The sequence below is a fragment of the Triturus cristatus genome, chromosome 2_2 (genome assembly GCF_964204655.1).
Source record: "Triturus cristatus chromosome 2_2, aTriCri1.1, whole genome shotgun sequence".
Lineage (NCBI taxonomy): Eukaryota > Metazoa > Chordata > Amphibia > Caudata > Salamandridae > Triturus > Triturus cristatus.
Genome location: NC_140582.1, coordinates 1,257,318,797 through 1,257,341,091, shown reverse-complemented (window position 1 = coordinate 1,257,341,091; position 22,295 = coordinate 1,257,318,797). Strand labels below are relative to the sequence as shown.

Genomic DNA, 22,295 nt, shown 5'->3' with positions numbered 1-22,295 from the left:
CTGTCATGTCCTGTCCAAGTGTATACTTCAGACCCCCAGGAGACGGCTGCTTTGCATGGTGTGGGGGTTCTATAGAGTGCTCCCTGTCCTGTTCTGTCCTAGTATACTACAGACCCTCAGGAGACGTCTGTTTTGCATGGTATGGGGTTCTATAGGGTGATCCCTGTCCTGTCCTGTCCAAGTGTATACTACAGACCCCCAGGAGGTGGCTGCTTTGCATGGTATGGGGGTTCTATAGAGTGATCCCTGTACTGTCCTGTCCTAGTGTATACTACAGACCCCCAGGAGGTGGCTACTTTGCATGGTGTGGGGGTTCTATAGAGTGATCCCTGTCCTGTCCTAGTATACTACAGACCCTCAGGAGGCGGCTGCTTTGCATGGTGTGGGGGTTCTATAGAGTGATCCCTGTCCTATCCTGTCCTAGTATACTACAGACCCCCAGGAGGCGGCTGCTTTGCATGGTATGGGGGTTCTATAGAGTGATCCCTGTCATGTCCTGTCCTAGTATACTACAGACCCTCAGAAGGCGGCTGCTTTGCATGGTGCGGGGGTTCTATAGAGTGCTCCCTGTCCTGTCCTGTGCTAGTATACTACAGACCCTCAAGAGGCGTCTGCTTTGCATGGTGTGGGGGTTCTATAGAGTGCTCCCTGTCCTGTTCTGTCCTAGTATACTACAGACCCCCAGGAGGCCGCTGCTTTGCATGGTTTGGGGTTCTATAGAGTGATCGCTGTCCTGTCCTGTCCTAGTATACTACAGACCCTCAGGAGGCGTCTGCTTTGCATGGTGTGGGGGTTCTATAGAGTGATCCCTGTCCTGTCCTAGTATACTACAGACCCTCAGGAGGCGGCTGTTTTGCATGGTGTTTGGGTTCTATAGAGTGATCCCTGTCCTGTCCTGTCGTAGTATACTACAGACCCTCAGGAACTTGTATAGTGCGGCCTCTCACCCGTGAGGGTCTCCAGGTATGGAGTGACCCCTGCCCTGCATGGCTCTGTTCTAGCACCAGGCATGTACAGACAGACGAAAGTGATCGCGATCAAGCATCAAAACGGCCGCGAAAGTGAAAGTAATCGCTGTCAAGCGTGGCACGCACACCCACGGACATGCACTGTAGCTCTAGGCTGGCCTGGTAGCACTTTTTGGAGCCGTCTCAAAAAGTCTCACCAGCCCAGCGCATGCGCTGGGTCAGGCGAGACCTAATAATATGGAAGAGTGCATGGACTTACACTCGGAGCAGGAGTTGGGACCGTTCCCCGACCCCAGGCACCAGAGACGAACCACATGGGAGTCCGACACCAACATCTGATGGTGACAATCCCCACAAGGCCTGGAACCAGAGGGTTTCAGCAGGACCCTAGCAAGCTCAAACAAGCATTTGCAATGCAATAGGTCTCGCATTTACGCAAGTTTAAGCTATTGGAATTGTAAATGACAACGCCTTGAATTTATGTTTTTAAACCAAAACATGAATAAAAGGTATTGTGATTTACAATGCCAATAGCTCAAACTTGTGTAAATGTGAGACCTATTGCATTGCAAATGCTTTTTTTAAAACTTTTGCATTTTGGAAAAATAGGTCAAATTCATTTGCAATAAATTTAAATCATTATCAGAGCCTTGGCTGATCAGTTTAAAACTGAGAATAATTTGACATGTGCATAGTATAATTTTTAACGACCAGATCAGGACATAACATTACAGCGCATTTAAGTAGGGAAAGCTTTAAGAGCAAGTAGGCCAATGAAGGGTCACTGGAACATGGGCCCAATAAACATCCTCTAAAATCACCAGCAACCACTCAGAAGGCAAATGAATTCTCTAGTGTTGAACATCAACTGAGGTAGTTGATGGAGTCCGTCTTCAGTTACATGATCCCCCCTGCATGACACATGGTGCTCGACCCCAGCGAGCCAGGAAGTGATGAAGGCCTACGGGGAGGAAGGCCAAGAAATGCCGGAAAACGTCCAACTCTTCGTAACACGGGTCCAGGCCGGATACACACCGCATCTGTGCCCCATGCTCCGCGCTTGCTAGCATCAATCATACAAAGAACAGGCATGCAGCTAACGCGTGACCCAAGCACACCAGAGGCAAGGGATTGTAAAGTGCACACACAGGAAAACTTCTCGCAAGACAATTCTTTGCTTAGAAGAAAACATAAGAGGGGTGGGGGGGTTGACAAATTAGTACCTAGCTAAGAGGCCTCTTTCCTGCCCACTCACACCTATATACGTAACCTGTTGAATAGGAGGAAGGGCTAAAGTCAGCAGTCCAGCGCATCTCAAGCAAACACTGCGACTTCCTCCCTCACTGTCCAGAGGAAGGTGAAAAGCGCTCCTTTTCAGAATCGGGGGTGCGTGAAAGATTTGACCAAACGCCCTGTCCTAGCAGCACACAGTTGTACATGGCTAATCAAACTGAGCCCATTATTATAGACAAGTACAGACTCACACTACGTATTTTATTTACATGTGCAAGGGACCGTTCGACAGGACTGAACATTTCACCAAGTTCACTACTGCGTGCGTGCCCGTGAATCTCGCTGGTCCTGCTCAATCGGGGATTTGTGCCCGAAGTGTTCACACTTGGGGCAGTCACTCGAGGAATTGTGCCTGGAGTGTTCACATTTGGGGCAGTCACTCGAGGAATTGTGCCTGGAGTGTTCACACTTGGGGCAGTCACTCGAGGAATTGTGCCTGGAGTGTTCACACTTGGGGCAGTCACTCAAGGAATTGTGCCTGGAGTGTTCACACTTGGGGCAGTCACTCAAGGAATTGTGCCAGAAAAGTTCACACTTCGGGCAGTCACTCGAGGAATTGTGCCCAAAGTGTTCACACTTGGGGCAGTCACTCGAGGAATTGTGCCCGAAGTGTTCACACTTGGGGCAGTCACTCAAGGAATTGTGCCTGGAGTGTTCACACTTGGGGCAGTCACTCGAGGAATTGTGCCAGAAGTGTTCACACTTGGGGCAGTCACTCGAGGAATTGTGCCAGAAGTGTTCATACCTGGGGCAGCCACTCGAGGAATTGTGCCTGGAGTGTTCACACTTGGGGCAGTCACTCGAGGAATTGTGCCTGGAGTGTTCACATTTGGGGCAGTCACTCAAGGAATTGTGCCTGGAGTGTTCACACTTGGGGCAGTCACTCGAGGAATTGTGCCAGAAGTGTTCACACTTGGGGCAGTCACTCGAGGAATTGTGCCTGGAGTGTTCACATTTGGGGCAGTCACTCGAGGAATTGTGCCTGGAGTGTTCACACTTGGGGCAGTCACTCGAGGAATTGTGCCTGGAGTGTTCACACACGCGGCAGTCAAGAGGATGAGGGAAAATAAACAAAGATCTGGTCAGCACTCTCACGGGACTGACAGGCAGTCGCCGACACCAACGTGTGTTTGTGATTTACTCTAAACGGAACTGTTGGTGCGTCAAGGGCCACATCCTTCTCAAGTATGGTATGGTATTTATAAAGTGCCTACCGTCCCTGACGAGGCACTAAATGTGTGTGGGGTAGCAAGCTACTACATGGGAAGCCGGAGTCCTCGTCACAGACTAGGTAGCACAACAATCCAACTCAGAAATGTGGCAAATTACAGCCGGAGGACAATCGCCAACCGTAAAACTTGCACAGTTTACAATCTGATGCGCCACAAGTTTAACAAGCACTTGAAATGCAGTAGGTCTCCAATTGCATTCCCTAAATGTAAGCAAAGAATATCGTCCGGAGAAACTTAATAAAGGAAGTAGTACACGCCCTGTGTAACATCCAAGTAAAGGGGCCAGTAGCCATGGGAGGATTCAAATGACGACATGGCTGTACCAAGGAGAGACCAACAAGACTCATAATGAACCAGAAGATAGCATTTGCAAAGAACAAACACACGAGCCAATAAAAAACAAGGGCGGGGGAGTGGGCGAAGCTTCTCTCACCTACTGAACTACCACCGATCTCTGCATAGCAGCGTTTGCGCACTGTTAGACCTGGCACCTTGGCGTGAGTTTCCCTTCCACTTTTTTTGATGGTGTGCCTCAACTGTTTTGCTGGTGTTGTCCGCTCAGGGCACTGCGCCATGGCTAATCCGTGCCGCAGTGCAAGTGCTCCCTAGGTAAAGTGTACCTGTAATTGATGCTCATGATTGGTTTATTGGATTTACTGTCAGTCCCCAGTAAAGTGCACCAGGGGTGCCAGGGCTTGTGAATGCCAATGCTGCTGGTGGGCTTGCAGCGCTGGTTGCGCCACCCACAGAAAGCGGCCTTGTAAAATGTATCTAGGGTCTGCCACCGCAGACCCTGCGTGCAGTCTGGGACTGTCGCGCTGACTGCGCAAGTGCCCCCACTTGCCAGTCCCTAAACCTTCCCTTACCTACATATTAGCCACCCCTCTGGTAGGCCCAAGGGCAGGGTGCATTGTAGGCATAAGGTAGGACATGCCCTGATGTGTGTGGCATGTCTTAGTAGTGAATTACAGCCATTTTCGTTTTTCACTATTGAAGGCTACCTGCTCTCCATAGGCCAGAATGGGCTGCTGGGATCACGCCAACGCTGTGACCCCAGTGGACTCAGAGAGCATGGTAGAATGTCAAGTTTAGTATGCCTGAACTCAGAATAATAAAATACTTCTTGTAGTCAAGTTTATTTTAGTATCCTGGGTTTGTAAATACTACTTTTAGAAAGTTAGTATTTACTGACCTGGCCATTTCAGTCCGCCTCTGCTGTGTGTGTGTCGTCTGCCTAGCAACAGTAAGGAGCAGGGTTGGGGAATCCCCCGAGACAGGTTGGCTGCCAGGTGGTGGGTAGAGAGATTACACCAGGATGGGTGGGAGGAGTACACTTTGACTCTTGAATAGACCTGTGCTCTGCCACCACAATGCTGGCTCCGCCCCCTGTGGAGCGGCTGATGTCTCTGCCCTGCTGCTGAAAGGAAAGAGCAGAGTCACCATAACAAAGTGCTCCAAAACTGGACTGAGCCAGGCCTAGGCCCCCTGGCGCTAAAGAACAAAAGAATCACGGTATAAAAGTAGGAGCCTGGCTCCTAAGAAATCAGAATCCTGTTTACCACAAAGAACCTCTGCCCGACTAGAAGGAGAAGAAGACGCTGGAGGAGCTGGCCTGCTGCTTGCCTTGCTGAGAAAGGAGAGGAAGAGACTACTGAAAAGACTTTGCTGCTTTGTGCTTTAAACATTCTCCAAGGGCTTGGTCTGAGCTTGCCCCCTGAACTGAACCCCAGGACCAGTGGGTTCTCTGTGCTTTTGCTCGTCCTCCAATTCGAGCCGTGTGTGCATCCCGCTGGAAAGAGACTGCGCCCCTCATCGCCCCTCCTAGGGCCGTGACACTCAGGAGCTTGCCTGCCTTTACCCCGTGAGAGCCCCGCTCCGTCCGGAGCCGCTCTCTGTCCCCGGGCTAGGTTGCCTGCGCCCCTGTCACCGCCTGCCACTGGAGCGCGCTGAGCGCGCTGTCACCCCTCCTGCCGGAATCCGTCCGACGACTGTGATCTACGCCAGGTCAGCCAGCTGCACTGTCCGTGCCCTGTGACCCCGCTTCGCTATCCCCGGACATCTCAGGCCGCGCCGCCCCCGCTGTGGAGACCCCCCTGCACCACCGTGCTAAGAGGTCGCTGGCCGCGCCTGCCTGCTGCCCACACCCGCTGATTGAGGATCCAAGAACACTTCCCCAAAGCCGAGAGTCGCACCGATCTGCGCCGACTCTCTCCACGCAACAGTGCTACAGGAATTCCAGTATCGGGCTCGGGGCCCGCACCGCCTTACTTCCCCGTTAAATCCTCACCGCACGCCCGTCTCACCGCCGCTGCCCGGGAGCCACCGGGAGGAGCTGTGCACGGCGCGAGCGCGCCCACGACCGATGCGTGAGCCGCGGTAGGCCTGAAGTAAGTCAAGACTGGAATCTCCCAAGTGACATTGAGAAACGACTAAAGAAGTATTCGCGTAAAGAACTGTTTGCCTGCTTTAATAATCTGGTGGCATAGAAACAACGTTACTGGTCTTGTGATAAGTCTGCATATTGAGATAACTATTTTTATATAAAAGAGCATATTTTCACATACCTAAGCCTGGTGTCCGTTTCTGGGGGGATTAATGGGTTTACTGTGTGTGTGATTATAATTGCTTAACCAACAACGCCTGAAGAATCGCCTTGGCTGCTCACGCCACGCACCTAGAGGGTGAGCAAGGGTCATTCCCAAGGGGGTTATCCTGTGCCCTGACGTAGAGGAGAGGGTTCCTGCTTGACACAAGGGCAACCTTGCGCCAATCAGAGATCCCCGACTCTAACATTGTTGGCAGCGGCTGGGATTTCGGATTTGCATTTGTAATTTGCATACAGTGAATTATTAATCACCAGATAGTGAGAGCAGACCAAGTAACGCAGCCACAGGTTTTCATTTTTGAACTGTTGAGACATCGACCATTGCTTCAGCCATGCCTGGCTCACTCCCTGCTGGAAGAGCACTCTCTGTGATTTCTGGAATAGATGAGGTGGATTGGGAGGAACTGGAGGGATACAGAGTAGAGGAATTGAAAGGCTACAGTGTAAAACTTCGAGTTTCCCATGCTGGATTCAAGAGGAAGGTCCAGTACACCAAGGCGTTGAGAGCCTGGAAGGAGTCAAGAGACCCACAGAATGCGGGGGACATCGTTCCACCCGACAACCTTGGGGAGCCCAGCAGAGTCCTGTCACCAGAGGAGCTGGCAGACAGGGCAGCAGACAGGGCTCATGCAATAGAGATGGCAAAGTTGGCAGGACAAATGGAAATGGAAAAGCAGAAGTTGGCCTTGGAGGCACAACAACGCCAAATGGATCATGATGTAAGATTGAAGGAGTTGGAGCTGAAGGCGAAAAGTTTGGACACCGCTCCTTCTGGTGGCAGCACTCCACCGGTGCAGGTAGAGTCCAAGGTGTACATCCCCAAAGATGTAGTAAAGGAGTATTTTAGAAAGGATGACATAGGGCAGTGGTTTAGAGCCTATGAGGTGGCCATGTCTTCACACCGGGTCCCTGAGAAAGACTGGGGAGCGGGGTTGTGGGGAAGGTTCCTTGCTGAAGGGCGTGGCACACTGTTAGATTTGCCCCTAGAAGTCCAGACCTCATACCCCCATATGAAGGAAGCTTTACTGACCAGGTATGGGTTAACTCCTGAGCTATATAGACAGAGGTTCAGGGAGACTAAGAAGATCCCTGAGAGTACGTATGTGGAGTATGTAACTTTTTTCTGCAGAGCACTGGATGGTTGGGTGAAGGGTAGCAAAGTGAATGATTATCAAGGGCTGCTTGATTTAATTGCATGGGAGCACTTGTCCAGTCAATGTTTTCCTGAGCTACGCCAGCACCTGATTGATAGCAAGCTGTCCAACCCGAGGAAGCTTGCTGAGGAGGCGGACCGCTGGCTCAGCACCAGGGTCCACAAGGGTCAAGTGGGAGACTCCGCCAAGGGTGGGCAGGGTCCCCAGCAGAAGAGTGGGGGGGACAAGGGTAAACAGAAAGGGTTCCAAAAAGGCCCCCAAAGTAATCCCCAAGGGAACCAGCAGAAGGGTTCTCAGCCTCCCCCACCCCCGCAGCAGAACGGGGCCCCGACAGGTAGGCCTGTTCCAAAGGGGCCCTTCAATTGTTACAAGTATGGTGACCCGGGTCACATTGCCTCTGATCCTAAGTGTCGCCTGTTTGGTAAGACAGCACCCACTGGTGCTCCACCCCGGCAAGTAGCTAACGTTAATTTTGGGGAGGAGGTAGCAGTCCAGGGGGGTGGGGTTCCTGCGCATATGACCCTAGTCTCGCTAGGAGACAGTGAGATGGTCCCTGAAACCTACTTACCCTCTAACACTAAGAAATATGGGCAAGTAGTGACCATCAATGGAAAGAAGGTTGAGGCTCTTAGAGATACAGGAGCCAGCGTGACCTCGGTGAGGCAACACCTGGTGTCTCAAGAGCAGATTGTACCCAATGCCTACTGTAGGGTTGTCAATGCTGACAACATGGAGAGTCGTTGTCCAATGGCTCAAGTTCCCTTTGAGTGGGGGGAGGTCTCTGGTACTCTACAAGTCGCTGTGAGAACTGACATGCCTGTAGACTGTCTGCTAGGGAACGACCTGGAGAGCTCCCCTTGGGAAAAGGTGGAGAAGACCACGCATCTGAGGATGGTGGGTCTACCCGACTGGGCGTGCGTGACCACCCGGTCCATGGCAGCCAGTAGGGGTGTTGAGAGGGTCCTGGAGCCTGATGGAGAGGTCCAGGAGCCGGCTTTAGGGAGAAGGCGCAGGAGGCGCGGGAAACCGGCCCCCGAAGTTCCCACGGCCCAGGAGGAAGCAGACCCTGAGGGGGATGCCCTGGAGCCTACCGGGGAACAGATTGCCAAACTGGGAGACCTGCCTGAGCTGACCCATTGGCAGCAAGAAGGAGGTCCCTCCAGGGAGGAATTCTGCAGGGAGCAGAAAGAATGCCCTTCTCTCGTGGGTATGCGGCAGCAGGCTGCAGACCAGGCCAATGGTGTTCAGGCCAAGACACACTACGTGTACTGGGAGAGTGACCTCCTGTATTCAGAGCCTAAGGCTGCTGAACCTGGGTCAGCCCGTGTGCTGGTGGTACCCCAGAAGTTCAGAACCTTCCTACTGGGGCTGGCTCATGATGTGCCTTTAGCAGGACATTTGGGGATGGACAAGACCTATGACAGGCTTGTCACCCACTTTTACTGGCCCCAAATGCACAAGAATTCCGATTCCTACTGCCGAACCTGTCAGACTTGCCAGGCAAGTGGTAAGAGCGGAGGGAAGCACAAGGCTCCTCTGCAGCCCTTCCCCGTGGTCGGTACGCCATTCCAGCGAGTGGGTATTGATATTGTGGGGCCTCTGGACCCCAAGACAGCCCTGGGCAACAGGTTCATTCTGGTCTTGGTGGACCATGCCACCCGGTACCCTGAAGCCATCCCTCTGAGGACAGTGACGGCCCCCGTGGTGGGACGAGCACTGATGGGAATTTTCTCCCGAGTGGGATTCCCTCTAGAGGTGGTGAGCGACAGGGGGACCAATTTCATATCCACATATATGAAATCCCTGTGGAAGGAGTGTGGGGTAACTTACAAGTTCACCACTCCTTACCACCCCCAAGGAAATGGGTTGGTTGAGAGATTCAACCGATTCCTCAAAGGCATGATCATGGGCCTAGACGGTCCAATGAGGCGTAAGTGGGACGTCCTCTTGCCATGCCTGCTCTTCGCTTACCGAGAGGTGCCACAGAAGTCTCTAGCATTCAGCCCCTTTGAGCTTCTGTATGGTCACCCGGTAAGAGGACCTCTGAGTTTGGTAAAAGAAGGCTGGGAGCAATCTCCCAGGAAACCTCCCCAGAATGTATACAGTTACATGCTGGCCTTCCGAAACCAGACTAGGCGTTTCAGGCAACTTGCTGAGGCAAATCTGGAAGCCAGCCAGGAGGAGATGAAGCGGTGGTACGACCGGAATGCCACTCTGGTAGAGCTTCAACCTGGACAAAAGGTGTGGGTCTTGGCCCAGTGGAGCCTTGTGCACTTCAGGATAAGTGGACAGGTCCATTTGAGGTTGTGGAGTGCAAAAGTCCTATCACCTACTTGGTGGACATGCAGTCTCCCAGGAACCCTTTGAGGGTCCTACATGTTAACCGCCTTAAGCCCCACTTAGAGAGGACCGAAGTGGGCATGCTGCTGGCCACTGATGATGGAATGGAAGAGGAGACGGAGCCTCTTCCTGACCTCTTAGTAGCCTCTGAGAAAGATGGGTCAGTGGATGGAGTTAACCTCTCACCCACCCTGACGCCCGAACAACAGGAAGATTGCCGCCACTTGCTGGGGCAGTTTCCCGATAGGTTCTCCCTGGTTCCTGGTGTCACAGATTGGTGCGTCCATGATGTGGACACAGGAGACAGCTTACCTGTGAAGCACAAGGCTTAGAGGGTAACTGACAGGGTCAGTGCTTGCATCAAGGAGGAGGTCTCCAAAATGCTTGCGCTAGGGGTGGTTGAGTCCTCCAGCAGTCCTTGGTCCAGCCCCGTGGTCTTGGTCCCCAAAGCTGCTGCGCCGGGAGCCACACCTGAACTCCGGTTCTGTGTGGACTACAGAGGACTCAATTCAGTAACTAAGACTGACGCGCACCCCATCCCCAGAGCTGATGAGCTCATTGATCGGCTAGGGGCTGCCCGGTTCCTCATCACGTTTGATTTAACGTCTGGGTACTGGCAGATCGCCTTGACCGATGGGGCCAAAGAGAGGTCAGCATTCTCTACACCAGATGGGCACTTCCAGTTCCGGGTCATGCCATTTGGGATGAAGAATGCCCCTGCCACCTTTCAGAGGTTGGTCAACCAGGTACTGGTTGGGCTGGATGCGTTCAGTGCCGCCTACCTGGATGACATCGCAGTGTTCAGTGCCACCTAGCCCGAACACCTGCGCCACCTCTGGGAAGTGTTGATGGCACTGCGCCGAGCAGGCCTCACGATCAAGGCAAGTAAGTGCCAGATCGGGCAGGGTTCCGTGGTGTACTTGGGACACCAAGTGGGGAGTGGCAAGGTGGCACCCTTGCAACCCAAAATTGAGACCATCCTGGCTTGGGAGCCCCCCAAGACGCAGACCGCAGTGAGGGCCTTCCTGGGGCTCACTGGGTACTACAGGAGGTTTGTCAAGGGCTATGGAACGATTGTTGCCCCCTTGACAGAGCTGACTTCCAAGAAGCAGCCCAGGAACGTGATCTGGACTGACACCTGTCAGAAAGCTTGCACGTCGCCCGTGCTCGGCGCCCGTGCTCTTGGCCCCTGACTTCTCCAAGGAATTCCTAGTGCAGACAGACGCTTCAGAGCATGGTGTAGGGGCTGTTCTCTCACGGATGACTGAGGAGGGCTGGGACCAACCCGTAGCCTTCATCAGTAGGAGGTTACTTCCACGGGAAAGTAGGTGGAGTGCAATTGAGCGAGAAGCATTTGCTGTGGTCTGGGCGCTGAAGAAGCTAAGACCCTACTTGTTTGGGTCTCACTTCCGGGTTCAGACGGACCACAGGCCCCTCAGATGGTTGATGCAAATGAGGGGTGAGAACCCGAAGCTGTTGAGGTGGTCCATCTCCCTACAGGGTATGGATTTCACGGTGGAACACCGTCCTGGTACAGATCACGCCAACGCTGACGGTCTGTCCAGGTATTTCCGCCTTAGTGACGAGGAACCCCCTGGGCAAGGGTAGTTCTCCCCACATTTCAGCTGGAGGGGACACGTGTTAGACCTGGCACCTTGGCGTGAGTTTCCCTTCCACTTTTTTTGATGGTGTGCCTCAACTGTTTTGCTGGTGTTGTCCGCTCAGGGCACTGCGCCACGGCTAATCCGTGCCGCAGTGCAAGTGCTTCCTAGGTAAAGTGTACCTGTAATTGATGCTCATGATTGGTTTATTGGATTTACTGTCAGTCCCCAGTAAAGTGCACCAGGGGTGCCGGGGCTTGTGAATGCCAATGCTGCTGGTGGGCTTGCAGCGCTGGTTGCGCCACCCACAGAAAGCGGCCTTGTAAAATGTATCTAGGGTCTGCCACCGCAGACCCTGCGTGCAGTCTGGGACTGTCGCGCTGACTGCGCAAGTGCCCCCACTTGCCAGTCCCTAAACCTTCCCTTACCTACATATTAGCCACCCCTCTGGTAGGCCCAAGGGCAGGGTGCATTGTAGGCCTAAGGTAGGACATGCCCTGATGCGTGTGGCATGTCTTAGTAGGGAATTACAGCCATTTTCGTTTTTCACTATTGAAGGCTACCTGCTCTCCATAGGCCAGAATGGGCTGCTGGGATCACGCCAACGCTGTGACCCCAGTGGACTCAGAGAGCATGGTAGAATGTCAAGTTTAGTATGCCTGAACTCAGAATAATAAAATACTTCTTGTAGTCAAGTTTATTTTAGTATCCTGGGTTTGTAAATACTACTTTTAGAAAGTTAGTATTTACTGACCTGGCCATTTCAGTCCGCCTCTGCTGTGGGTGTGTGTTCTGCCTAGCAACAGTAAGGAGCAGGGTTGGGGAATCCCCAGAGACAGGTTGGCTGCCAGGTGGTGGGTAGAGAGATTACACCAGGATGGGTGGGAGGAGTACACCTTGACTCTTGAATAGACCTGTGCTCTGCCACCACAAAGCCGGCGCCGCCCCCTGTGGAGCGGCTGATGTCTCTGCCCTGCTGCTGAAAGGAAAGAGCAGAGTCACCACAACAAAGTGCTCCAGAACTGGACTGAGCCAGGCCCAGGCCCCCTGGCGCTAAAGAACAAAAGAATCACGGTATAAAAGAAGGAGCCTGGCTCCTAAGAAATCAGAATCCTGTTTTACCACAAAGAACCTCTGCCCGACTAGAAGGAGAAGAAGACACGGGAGGAGCTGGCCTGCTGCTTGCCTTGCTGAGAAAGGAGAGGAAGAGACTTGCTGAAAAGACTTTGCTGCTTTGTGCTTGAACATTCTCCAAGGGCTTGATCTGAGCTTGCCCCCTGAACTGAACCCCAGGACCAGTGGGTTCTCTGTGCTTTTGCTCGTCCTCCGATTCGAGCCGTGTGTGCATCCCGCTGGAAAAGAGACTGCGCCCCTCATCGCCCCTCCTAGGGCCGTGACACTCAGGAGCTCGCCTGCCGTAACCCCGTGAGAGCCCCGCTCCGTCCGGAGCCGCTCTCTGTCCCCGGGCTAGGCTGCCTGCACCCCTGTCACCGCCTGCCACTGGAGCGCGCTGAACGCGCTATCACCCCTCCGGCCGGAATCCGTCCGACGACTGTGATCTACGCCAGGTCAGCCAGCTGCACTGTCCGTGCCCTGTGACCCCGCTTCGCTATCCCCGGACATCTCAGGCCGCGCCGCCCCCGCTGTGGAGACCCCCCTGCACCACCGTGCTAAGAGGTCGCTGGCCGCGCCTGCCTGTTGCCCACACCCGCTGATTGAGGATCCAAGAACACTTCCCCAAAGCCGAGAGTCGCACCGATCTGCGCCGACTCTCTCCACGCAACAGTGCTACAGGAATTCCAGTATCGGGCTCGGGGCCCGCACCGCCTTACTTCCCCGTTAAATCCTCACCGCACGCCCGTCTCACCGCCACTGGCCGGGAGCCACCGGGAGGAGCTGTGCACGGCGCGAGCGCGCCCACGACCGATGCGTGAGCCGCGGTAGGCCTGAAGTAAGTCAAGACTGGAATCTCCCAAGTGACATTGAGAAACGACTAAAGAAGTATTCGCGTAAAGAACTGTTTGCCTGCTTTAATAATCTGGTGGCATAGAAACAACGTTACTGGTCTTGTGATAAGTCTGCATATTGAGATAACTATTTTTATATAAAAGAGCATATTTTCACATACCTAAGCCTGGTGTCCGTTTCTGGGGGGATTAATGGGTTTACTGTGTGTGTGATTATAATTGCTTAACCAACAACGCCTGAAGAATCGCCTTGGCTGCTCACGCCACGCACCTAGAGGGTGAGCAAGGGTCATTCCCAAGGGGGTTATCCTTTGCCCTGACGTGGAGGAGAGGGTCCCTGCTTGACACAAGGACATCCTTGCGCCAATCAGAGATCCCCGACTCTAACACGCACTGGTTCACGTTCAACCTAAAAAGAGATATTTGACAAAAGGTCAAAAAAAAGTTGACGAGGAAGTGGTTGAGGGAGCTCTCCAAATCCGTGCTCTTTGCACGGAATGAAAGCAACAGATATCACCGTGCCTGGGTGGCGCTTATGAAGTTTCCTCGATGTCACTTGAAACACAGATGGCATCGACACGGAGCCGATGGATGGTACCTAACGCCGTTCAGACGTACTGCTCAAGATTTTCTGAATCCAGTCTGACACCTGGGGAATACTCAGGTCGCTATCAGATAGTTTTTATTAAAAAGTAGCTAAATAAAAGGGGTTACAGACGGGTTTCAAGTTATTTCTCTGTTCTTTGATTTTCACAGTCCACCGATGATCTGCAAATTTATCTGGAGGTATAGAATTCTCTCATTAGCCCCATGAGTGTTTCTTTCTGTCTTTTGGTTGGAATGAGTTACGTAATATTGCCATAGCACAACTTCTCCTTGGAGTGGATCCAGGGTGCCGTGCAGTCTCTGTAGTTGTTATGAGCATCTTTACTGCATGTTTATGTGTTTATGTGGAAGTCATGTCATGTCTAGAGTAGTTTCTGGTATTTATGCAGAGATGCGATTTTAATCTCATTTTTTATGTTTATATTGTATTCAATAAATGTTATTATTTCACTGTCCTTTGTATCAATAGAGAGCAAAAGATTGAAAACACTAACATCTTTCATTGATCATTATTAGTTTTACTTTCTAGCTTTCTCAGCAGTCGGGACAACTTGGCGCGAGGCGTCGGGTGACGGCGACTGGATCTTTCACTGAAAGGAAACATTATATTTGGTAAAGTTTATATCTCTACTACAATGTCAGCTTTGGGCTAATTAGACAGTTCTACAAGTGCTCACTGTGGGTAAATAACTAAATTCTGATAATGGTTCACGTTTCTGTAACTCTTTGGAGATTTACCCATTTATTGTGCAATGAAGTGCAGCAACCAAAGGTGCAGTAAGAGGCGAGAGCAGGGAAGCGCCGGGTCGACTAGGACGTGCTGCTTGTGAGAAATCGGGTTTTGGTTGAGGGGGTAAAACCCAGGGCCGGCTCTAGGCAGTGTGACCGGTCCCACCGCACTGGCTACTGACTTGGGGGTGGCGCTGCTGTTTTCTCAAATATATTGTGGAATTACAAGCACCTGCTACAGCGTTCCTTGCCTCCGGCAATTTTCCGGCAACAACAAAAATGTCAAGGCAACTCTGGTGATTGCTGGAGCTGCTGGAGAGAGATGGAGTTTTGTTTAGTGGAAGTTTTGACTCATCATATGGTGGCGCAGAGAGTTTATGATGCAAAGCACGTGTACTATGCAGATCACAACATCCATATACATAAATAGTTCAATTGGTTAATGTTGTTGTCAGAGAGATCCTTTTGTTACTTGCAGTTTATAAGTTTAAATCCTAACAAAGAACAGTGAGCTAGTGTCTGTCATCAACGAGCTGCGTGCGAGAGGGCGTGGGTATGGAGATTGAGGGGACTGCTAAAGGGTGGTAGTGAGGGAACCAGTGGAGAGGTAATTGGAGGGCGCCAACAAGAACTGTCACACCGGGCACCACCAGCACTAAACCCAGCCCTGGTGAAACCCTTCTCAAGCAACAACCACAATCCTTCTCAGGGTGAACTACAAAAGCAACAAACTTAACCTGTGCTTGACCCTCTGATAGCTTGGCACAAAAGCAGTCAGGCTTAAATTAGAGTCAATGTACTAAAGTGAAGACACAACATAACAAAAATCCAACACCAATTTAGAAAAATAGAGTATGAATTTAAAAATAATTTGAGATCAAAATGGCAAAAATCCAACCAGTAGAACTGGAGATATACCATTTTAAAGCTCTAAGTATAGTGTCTCAAAGCGCCTCTCACGGTTTTCTGGTTGTGCGAGCTGTAGATGCTGTAGCACGAAGTAAAGATCTGACATTGCCGATCATCTCTGGTGGTCGCTGTATCGTGAAGAGTCGGGTACACCGGAGCTTCACCTTGAGCGGTCAGCGCGGGCAGTGAGATCTTGGCACGAACATGCCCGTTCATGGTAGCAAAGAACCCAAGACTTCCGAATTTATCCTTTAGAGTTCGAGGAGTGCACTCTGGTGCCAACCAAGGGCCCAAATCGTGGGGAGGTGCCCCTTGGAGATCAGGAACTCACTCTTGCAGTGGCCAACAGGGCTCAGGCAGGGCCAGTTACAGGTCAAGGCAAGTCCAGTGCAGCAGATCAGCCTCTGGCGCTTCCTATTGTCCTGTAGCTCAGTACAGGAGGTCAGTCAGCTGACCCTTGGAGTCAGTTCAGGGAGCCGGGGATGAAGTAAGTCGGTCTAGGAGTCCTTCTCAGACCGCAGGCCTCTGGCAGCAAGGCTGTCCTCCTGTAGTATCAACTGACTCATTATTTTCCTCTAAATGCTTCCCCCGTACTGCCGTTCATTTTCTCCCCATTAGGGGTGGGGCTACAGTGTTTCTCCCGGATCCATTGTGACAAGCAGGAGCAGCTGAGGCAGTGCTAACAGAACTGCACATGTCAGATTGGCCGGTGTTTTTGCCGTGCCCAGCCTCACATGCGCAGTTCAAGCTTCTAGAAATAATAAACCCGGGAGTTTGAACAGCAGAGATAAAGGCCCATCAGTTTCCGATGGAGCATTGTGTTTGGCTGGCCCAGCCATTCCTGGCACTGCTTTTATGTGTGTTTACTATTATAAGCAGCACGAGAGGAGTGCTTGGATTGGCTGGGATGTTGGGGCTTATTTTCTGTGGACCAGCAGGCACATATTTAGGAGGCAGCTCAACTCACAAGAATTGAACATCACGGGTTTGCAGCTGCATGCCGAAGGTGTGGTGAATCCTGATGCCCAAGGGAAGAAGATTATGTTTATGTTTGGCAATATAACGTGTGGTAAATGCTTTATAGATAGAATGTGCCCCAATCACCTCTACATTGCAGAATGGATTTCGTAATGCAAAGGTGATTGGGTTACATTTTATTTATAAAACATTTAACATCCATTTTAAGCAATGTTTTAAATTTCAGCAGCCCCACCACTTTCAAAAGTCACCAGTCAGCACTGTGCAGGAGTGAAATGAATAGTTGGTCTGAGGGCCCAATTTTTATACCTGCTGCCAGCTTTGAATTGGGAGAAACCTTTAGACTTCCCCCACATCTGACTCTGGAAAATTCCTTCTTTCCCCTGCCCCGGCACCAAGAGGTCTGGGGTGACAATCAGCTAGACTGAAGTAGTTTGTGAGTGTACTGATGCAGGCTCTTTGTAGTGCAAGTGTGGTAGATAACAGCTCCACCCCTTCCATCTTGCCAGGATGGCCCATCCTGCCGACGTCCAGTCCCCCATGTGATATTCCGTGAGAGGAACATATAAAGGCAAACTGCCTACTACACGTAATCATGTGACCCAGGAACAGGCAGCAGGCACTAAATGGTTAGGACAAGAAAATGCTAACTTCCTGAAAGTAGCATTTTCAGAATTGTGACATAAAATCATCATTTTATCATTAAAGAGGATTTTATATTACGATTCCTTAGAGACCAAACATGACATTTGTACCTGTTTCCAAATAAAAGTTATCACTTATAAAATGTAATAAGGTAATCATACTCAACCTCCCAAATAGACTCCCATCACCCTACACCTCAGTAAGCTACACTGGCTCTCAATCTAGAAGAGATGCCAGTTTAAGATGTTGACCCAGGCATACAAAAGGCTCATTTTGCCAAGTCGAAACTGCACTTTAAAATTGCACACAGGCTGGAATGACAGGTCTGAGACATGGTTGTGGAGACTAGTTAAGTGGGTAGTCCAATAAATGTTGCAGGCCTATTAGTAGTATTTGATTTACAGGCCCTAGGTACATGTATTACTATTTTAGAAGGGACTTTCAAGTAAACTAAATGTGACAAATGGGAGTAAGGCAAATTTACTTTGTTTATATGAGAGCAAAAGCACTTTATTATAGCTTAGCAGAGTTAAAGTGCACACATTCCTAAAAGGCAACAAAAACAGGCTCAGAAAACAGGAGGAATGAAAGCAAAAACTTTGGGGATGACTCAGTAGAGGAGGCCAAGTCCAACAGCGCTCCTGCTCGCCTCCCCACTGCTCATGTTCATTCGGTCGGCTGAGTGTCACACACAACTTTGTGCCATAGTTCAGAGGTTGGCACCTGATGTCTAGGATAGGGTTTTTTCTGCAAGGGGAGCATTGCAGTACAAACAACTGTGCCTAGACAAACGTTAACATTTTGTGTACAGTGCAGCACTCATGCAATGTGTGAAAGGTTAGGAGACATTAAAACATTTCTCCATGTCAGTACCTTCCTTGATTAGTGTTCTTTTTTGGTGCAAATCCCTGTCTTCCAAGGGTGATAGCGTGGGAATGCCCATGTGCCACACGTAGGACACCCGTTGTTACAAAGTAATGCAGAGTAGTGCAAAATAATATTTCTGTTACTTTTCGGGTTGCCTGTCAGCACAAGAAATGTTTTGCACTATAAATACTTTATCAAAACTTTACGCTGCTTTGTGTCGCTTTCTGTAACTTTGCACCGGTGCAAAGTGTCAATAAATCTACCCAACTATTGCTTCAATTGATTCAGTGAAGTTTTGCATCAAGATTTGCAATTTAGGACAAATGTAAAACTCTAATTTTTCATCGATCACTCTCTCGAATTGGATGTGTGAATTGATGTTGGTGTAATCAATGCAAAGTTAGGATTACATATGGTCATTTTCTTTACTCTGTGTCCTATCTTGCTCCTTGTTTATAGTGGTACTACTGCTGTAGTTGGAGGTGAGGATCTGTACACAAGAGGGACTCAGGTAAGAGGGAAGTTATTTTTTTTATGGTAGGCCCTTGGGTTACAATCACAGCCTGATCCCTCCTATCAGGTCTCCGCCCTCCCTCTGCCTTTGATTCTCTGTGAGGATTGAGGAACTTCGATTTTCGATTGTGATCGTATCGACCCGCCATTTTGTGCTCTGCCGCCATCTTGCGTTGCCCTCACTCAGGCAGCACGACGGTCGAAGTCTTTTTCTGCTTTTTCTGCAAGCTTCGTGTCAAAATTAGCCTTCTGCCTCTATTTGCAAAGCTGGTGTTAGGTTTGGCCGAGTACACTAATCCCTGTCTGGTTTTTCTAATCCCCGTCTCAACTATCTGTTGGTTCACACTATTCTCCTCTGACTTTATCTTATCGTCTGGCCTTCGCTGTCCTCTGCTAGCATTCTCTCGTTTCACAACTGTCCTCCAATACACACAAACGTATCTCGCCACCTGCAAGTTAATTGTAGATCTGTTAATGAATTGGTTTGAAGGAGGGGTGACAAACACAGTTGAAGGAAAGGCTTCTTCGGGTCATCTGATACTTTGTTTTTAAACCTTTCCTATTGGTTCTGTCCTGTTTTCCAACTTTCCTTATTGGCTCTTTCTTATGTATTCTGTGTGTGCATTTGGTTAATGTATATTTTTCATATATGGTATAAAAGGTTGTACGCCACGGAGTGAAGTGGCAGTCTCCTGAGAACCTACCTCGTGTACTTCTGGGACAACTGTACTAGCTGCAGCTAATAAATCTGATCTTTTACGCCGACAGAGTGTCCCCGTGTCTCTGTGTAGCTAAGCAGGAGAACCCAGGAGATTAAGGCGTACCCTGCGCCGCCAGGTCCAAAAGGTTCTTCAACTGGCGCCCAACTTGGGGCGGCTTCAGTGGTACCGGTTCTGCCCGAAGGTCGTGAGGAACCCTGCAAGAAAATTCTGGAGGAATCGCGAGCCACATCAAGCGACCCCTGTATGTCGAAAGTGGTCCGAAGGTCTTTTGCAGCGCGGTTACTCCTTCCTGACGGCTACTAACGACTGCTGCCCTGACTGCCGCCCTGCCTTGGCCCCTCCTTTGATGATGTATGGTAAGGTGAGACGATAGACGGGCCTCTGTCAATCAATCAATCAATCAATCACAGACATTTATATAGCGCGCTACCTACCCGGAGGGTCTCAAGGCACTAGGGGGGGGGGAGTGCCGCTACTGCTCGAATAGCCAGGTCTTGAGCTTCTTCCTGAAGGAGAGGTGGTCTTGTGTCAGGCGCAGGTCGGTCGGGAGGGAGTTCCAAGTCTTGGCGGCCAGGTAGGAGAAGGATCTTCCTCCTGTTGTCGTTCTTCGGATACGGGGGATGGCGGCGAGGGCGTGGCTGGCTGATCGGAGATGTCGTTTGGGAGCGTAGAAGTTGATGCGGTTGTTGAGGTAGCTCGGGCCTTGATCGTGTGTAGGGCTTTGTGTGCGTGGGTGAGGAGGCGGAAGGTGATTCTTTTGTTGACGGGGAGCCAATGCAGGTCTTTCAGATGTCCGGAGATGTGGCTGTGACGTGGGATGTCGAGGATGAGTCTGGCTGAGGCGTTCTGGATCCGCTGGAGTCTCTTCTGGAGCTTGGCGGTGGTTCCGGCGTAGAGGGTGTTGCCGTAGTCCAGTCGGCTGGTGACAAGGGCCTGGGTGACCGTCTTCCTGGTCTCGGTGGGGATCCACCGGAAGATCTTCCGTAGCATGCGCAGGATGTAGAAGCATGACGAGGAGACGGCGTTGACTTGTCTGGTCATGGAGAGGGAGGAGTCCAGGATGAAGCCCAGGTTGCGTGCGTGGTCTGTCGGTTTGGGTGCGCAGCCCAGGGCGGGAGGCCACCAGGAGTCATCCCAGGCGGAGGGCGAGGAGCCCAGGATGAGGACTTCCGTCTTGTCTGAGTTCAGTTTCAGGCGGCTGGTCGTCATCCACTCGGCTACGTCTTTCATCCCTTCGTGAAGGTTGGCTCTGGCGGCGGCGGGGTCGTTGGTCAGGGAGAGGATCAGCTGGGTGTCGTCGGCGTAGGAGATGATGTTGAGGTTGTGTTGGCGTGCGATGGCCGCGAGGGGACTCATGTAGACGTTGAAGAGGGTGGGGCTCAGCGAGGATCCTTGAGGGACGCCGCAGATGACTTCGGTGGCCTCTGACTTGTACGGTGGTAGACGGACTCTCTGTGTTCTTCCGTCGAGGAAGGAGATGATCCATTCCAGTGCCTTCTCCTGGATTCCAACGTTGCTGAGGCGCTGCACTAGGGTGCGGTGGCAGACAGTGTTGAATGCCGCGGAGAGGTCTAGGAGGATGAGGGCCGCTGTTTCTCCGTTGTCCATCAGGGCTCGGATGTCATCGGTGGCAGCGATGAGGGCGGTTTCGGTGCTGTGGTTGGCTCGGAAGCCAGACTGGGAGGGGTCGAGGGATCCATTCGTCTCGAGGAAGGCGGCCAGCTGCTTGTTGACGGTCTTCTCTATGACTTTGGCTGGGAACAGGAGGAGTGAGATGGGGCGGTAATTCTTGAGTTCGGTGGGGTCCGCTGTAGGTTTCTTTAGAAGGGCGCTGAGTTCGGCGTGCTTCCAGCTCTCCGGGAAGGTGGCGGTGTCGAAGGAGGTGTTGATGATGTCCCGTAGGTGGGGTGCGATGACCGAGTCGGCCTTGTTGAAGACGTGGTGAGGGCAGGGGTCGGTCGGAGATCCGGAGTGGATGGAGTTCATCATGCGAATGGTGTCTTCGGTGCTGATCGGAGTCCAGGCGCGGAGGGTGGTGGTGGGGGGCGGTGGTTCGGTTGTGGCATGCGTCGGTTGAGTGCTGAAGCTGTTGTGTATGTCCGCGATCTTGTTGTGGAAGTAGGAGGCGAGGGAATTGCAGAGGTCTTGCGATGGGGTGATGTCGTTGTTTCCGGCGTTGGGGTTGGAGAGCTCTTTGACGATGTTGAAGAGTTCCTTGCAATTGTGTGCGTTGTTGTCCAGCCGGTCCTTGAATGCAGTTTTCTTGGTGGCGCGGATCAGTTGGTGGCGCTTCCGGGTGGCCAGCTTGAGGGCGGTCGTGTTGTCCGGTGTTGGTTCTCTTCTCCAGGCTTTCTCGAGGGCTCGGCAGTTCTTCTTGGAGCTCTTGAGTTCGTCGGTGAACCATGGGGCCTTCTTGCTGCCAGGTCTGCTAGGCGGGGTCCTCAGTGGGGCGAGTTCGTCCGTGCAGTTGTTGATCCACTTCGTGAGGTTGTCGGCGGCCTGGCTGGGGTTCGCTGAGCTGGCGGGGGGGTGCTGGCTCAGGGAAGCGGCGAGCTGGTCGGCTGAGATCTTGTTCCAGCTTCTTCGAGCAACCGGTTGCTGGTGGTGGTGGATCGTCGTTCTTTGGAAGGTGAAGTGGACGCAGCTGTGGTCCGTCCAGTGGAGTCCAGTGGCGTGGTTGAAGGCGATGTCTTTGCTGGATGAAAAGACTGCGTCGAGTGTGTGTCCGGCGAGGTGGGTGGGGGTGGATACCAGCTGCTTGAGTCCGAGGTTGGCGAGGTTGTCGAGCGTTGTTGTTCTCCAGGTGGAAGTTGAGGTCCCCCAGGAGGATGTAGTCAGCGGAGGGGAGGGCATGCGGGCTGACGAAGTCGGCGATGTCCTCGCTGAATTGTGTGCGTGGTCCCGGGGGTCGGTAGATCAGGGTGCCTCTGAGGGTGGTCTTGGGGTCGGTGTGGATCTGGAAGTGCAGGTGTTCGGCTGTTTTCAGGGTGTCGTCGGTGTTGGTCGAGATGTGGATGGTGTCCCTGTGGATGATGGCGATGCCTCCTCCAGTCTGGTTGTCGCGGTCTCTCCGGGTGATCTTGTATCCCTCTGGGATGGCGATGGCAATGTCGGGTGCTGAGGAGTCGTTCATCCAGGTTTCCGTGAGGAAGGCAACGTCAGGAGC

At 51.8% G+C, this 22,295-nt stretch overlaps 1 protein-coding gene across 1 annotated transcript in view; it reads right to left on the bottom strand.

Moving 5' to 3' along the window:
• Positions 1–22,295, bottom strand: part of LOC146863548 (uncharacterized) — a 550,315-nt gene that overhangs the window by 114,095 nt on the left and 413,925 nt on the right. The window contains exon 9 of the mRNA XM_085643185.1: positions 14,289–14,356. Within this exon, the coding sequence (XP_085499311.1) occupies positions 14,289–14,356 (68 nt within the window). The remainder of the gene's footprint in view (positions 1–14,288; positions 14,357–22,295) is intronic.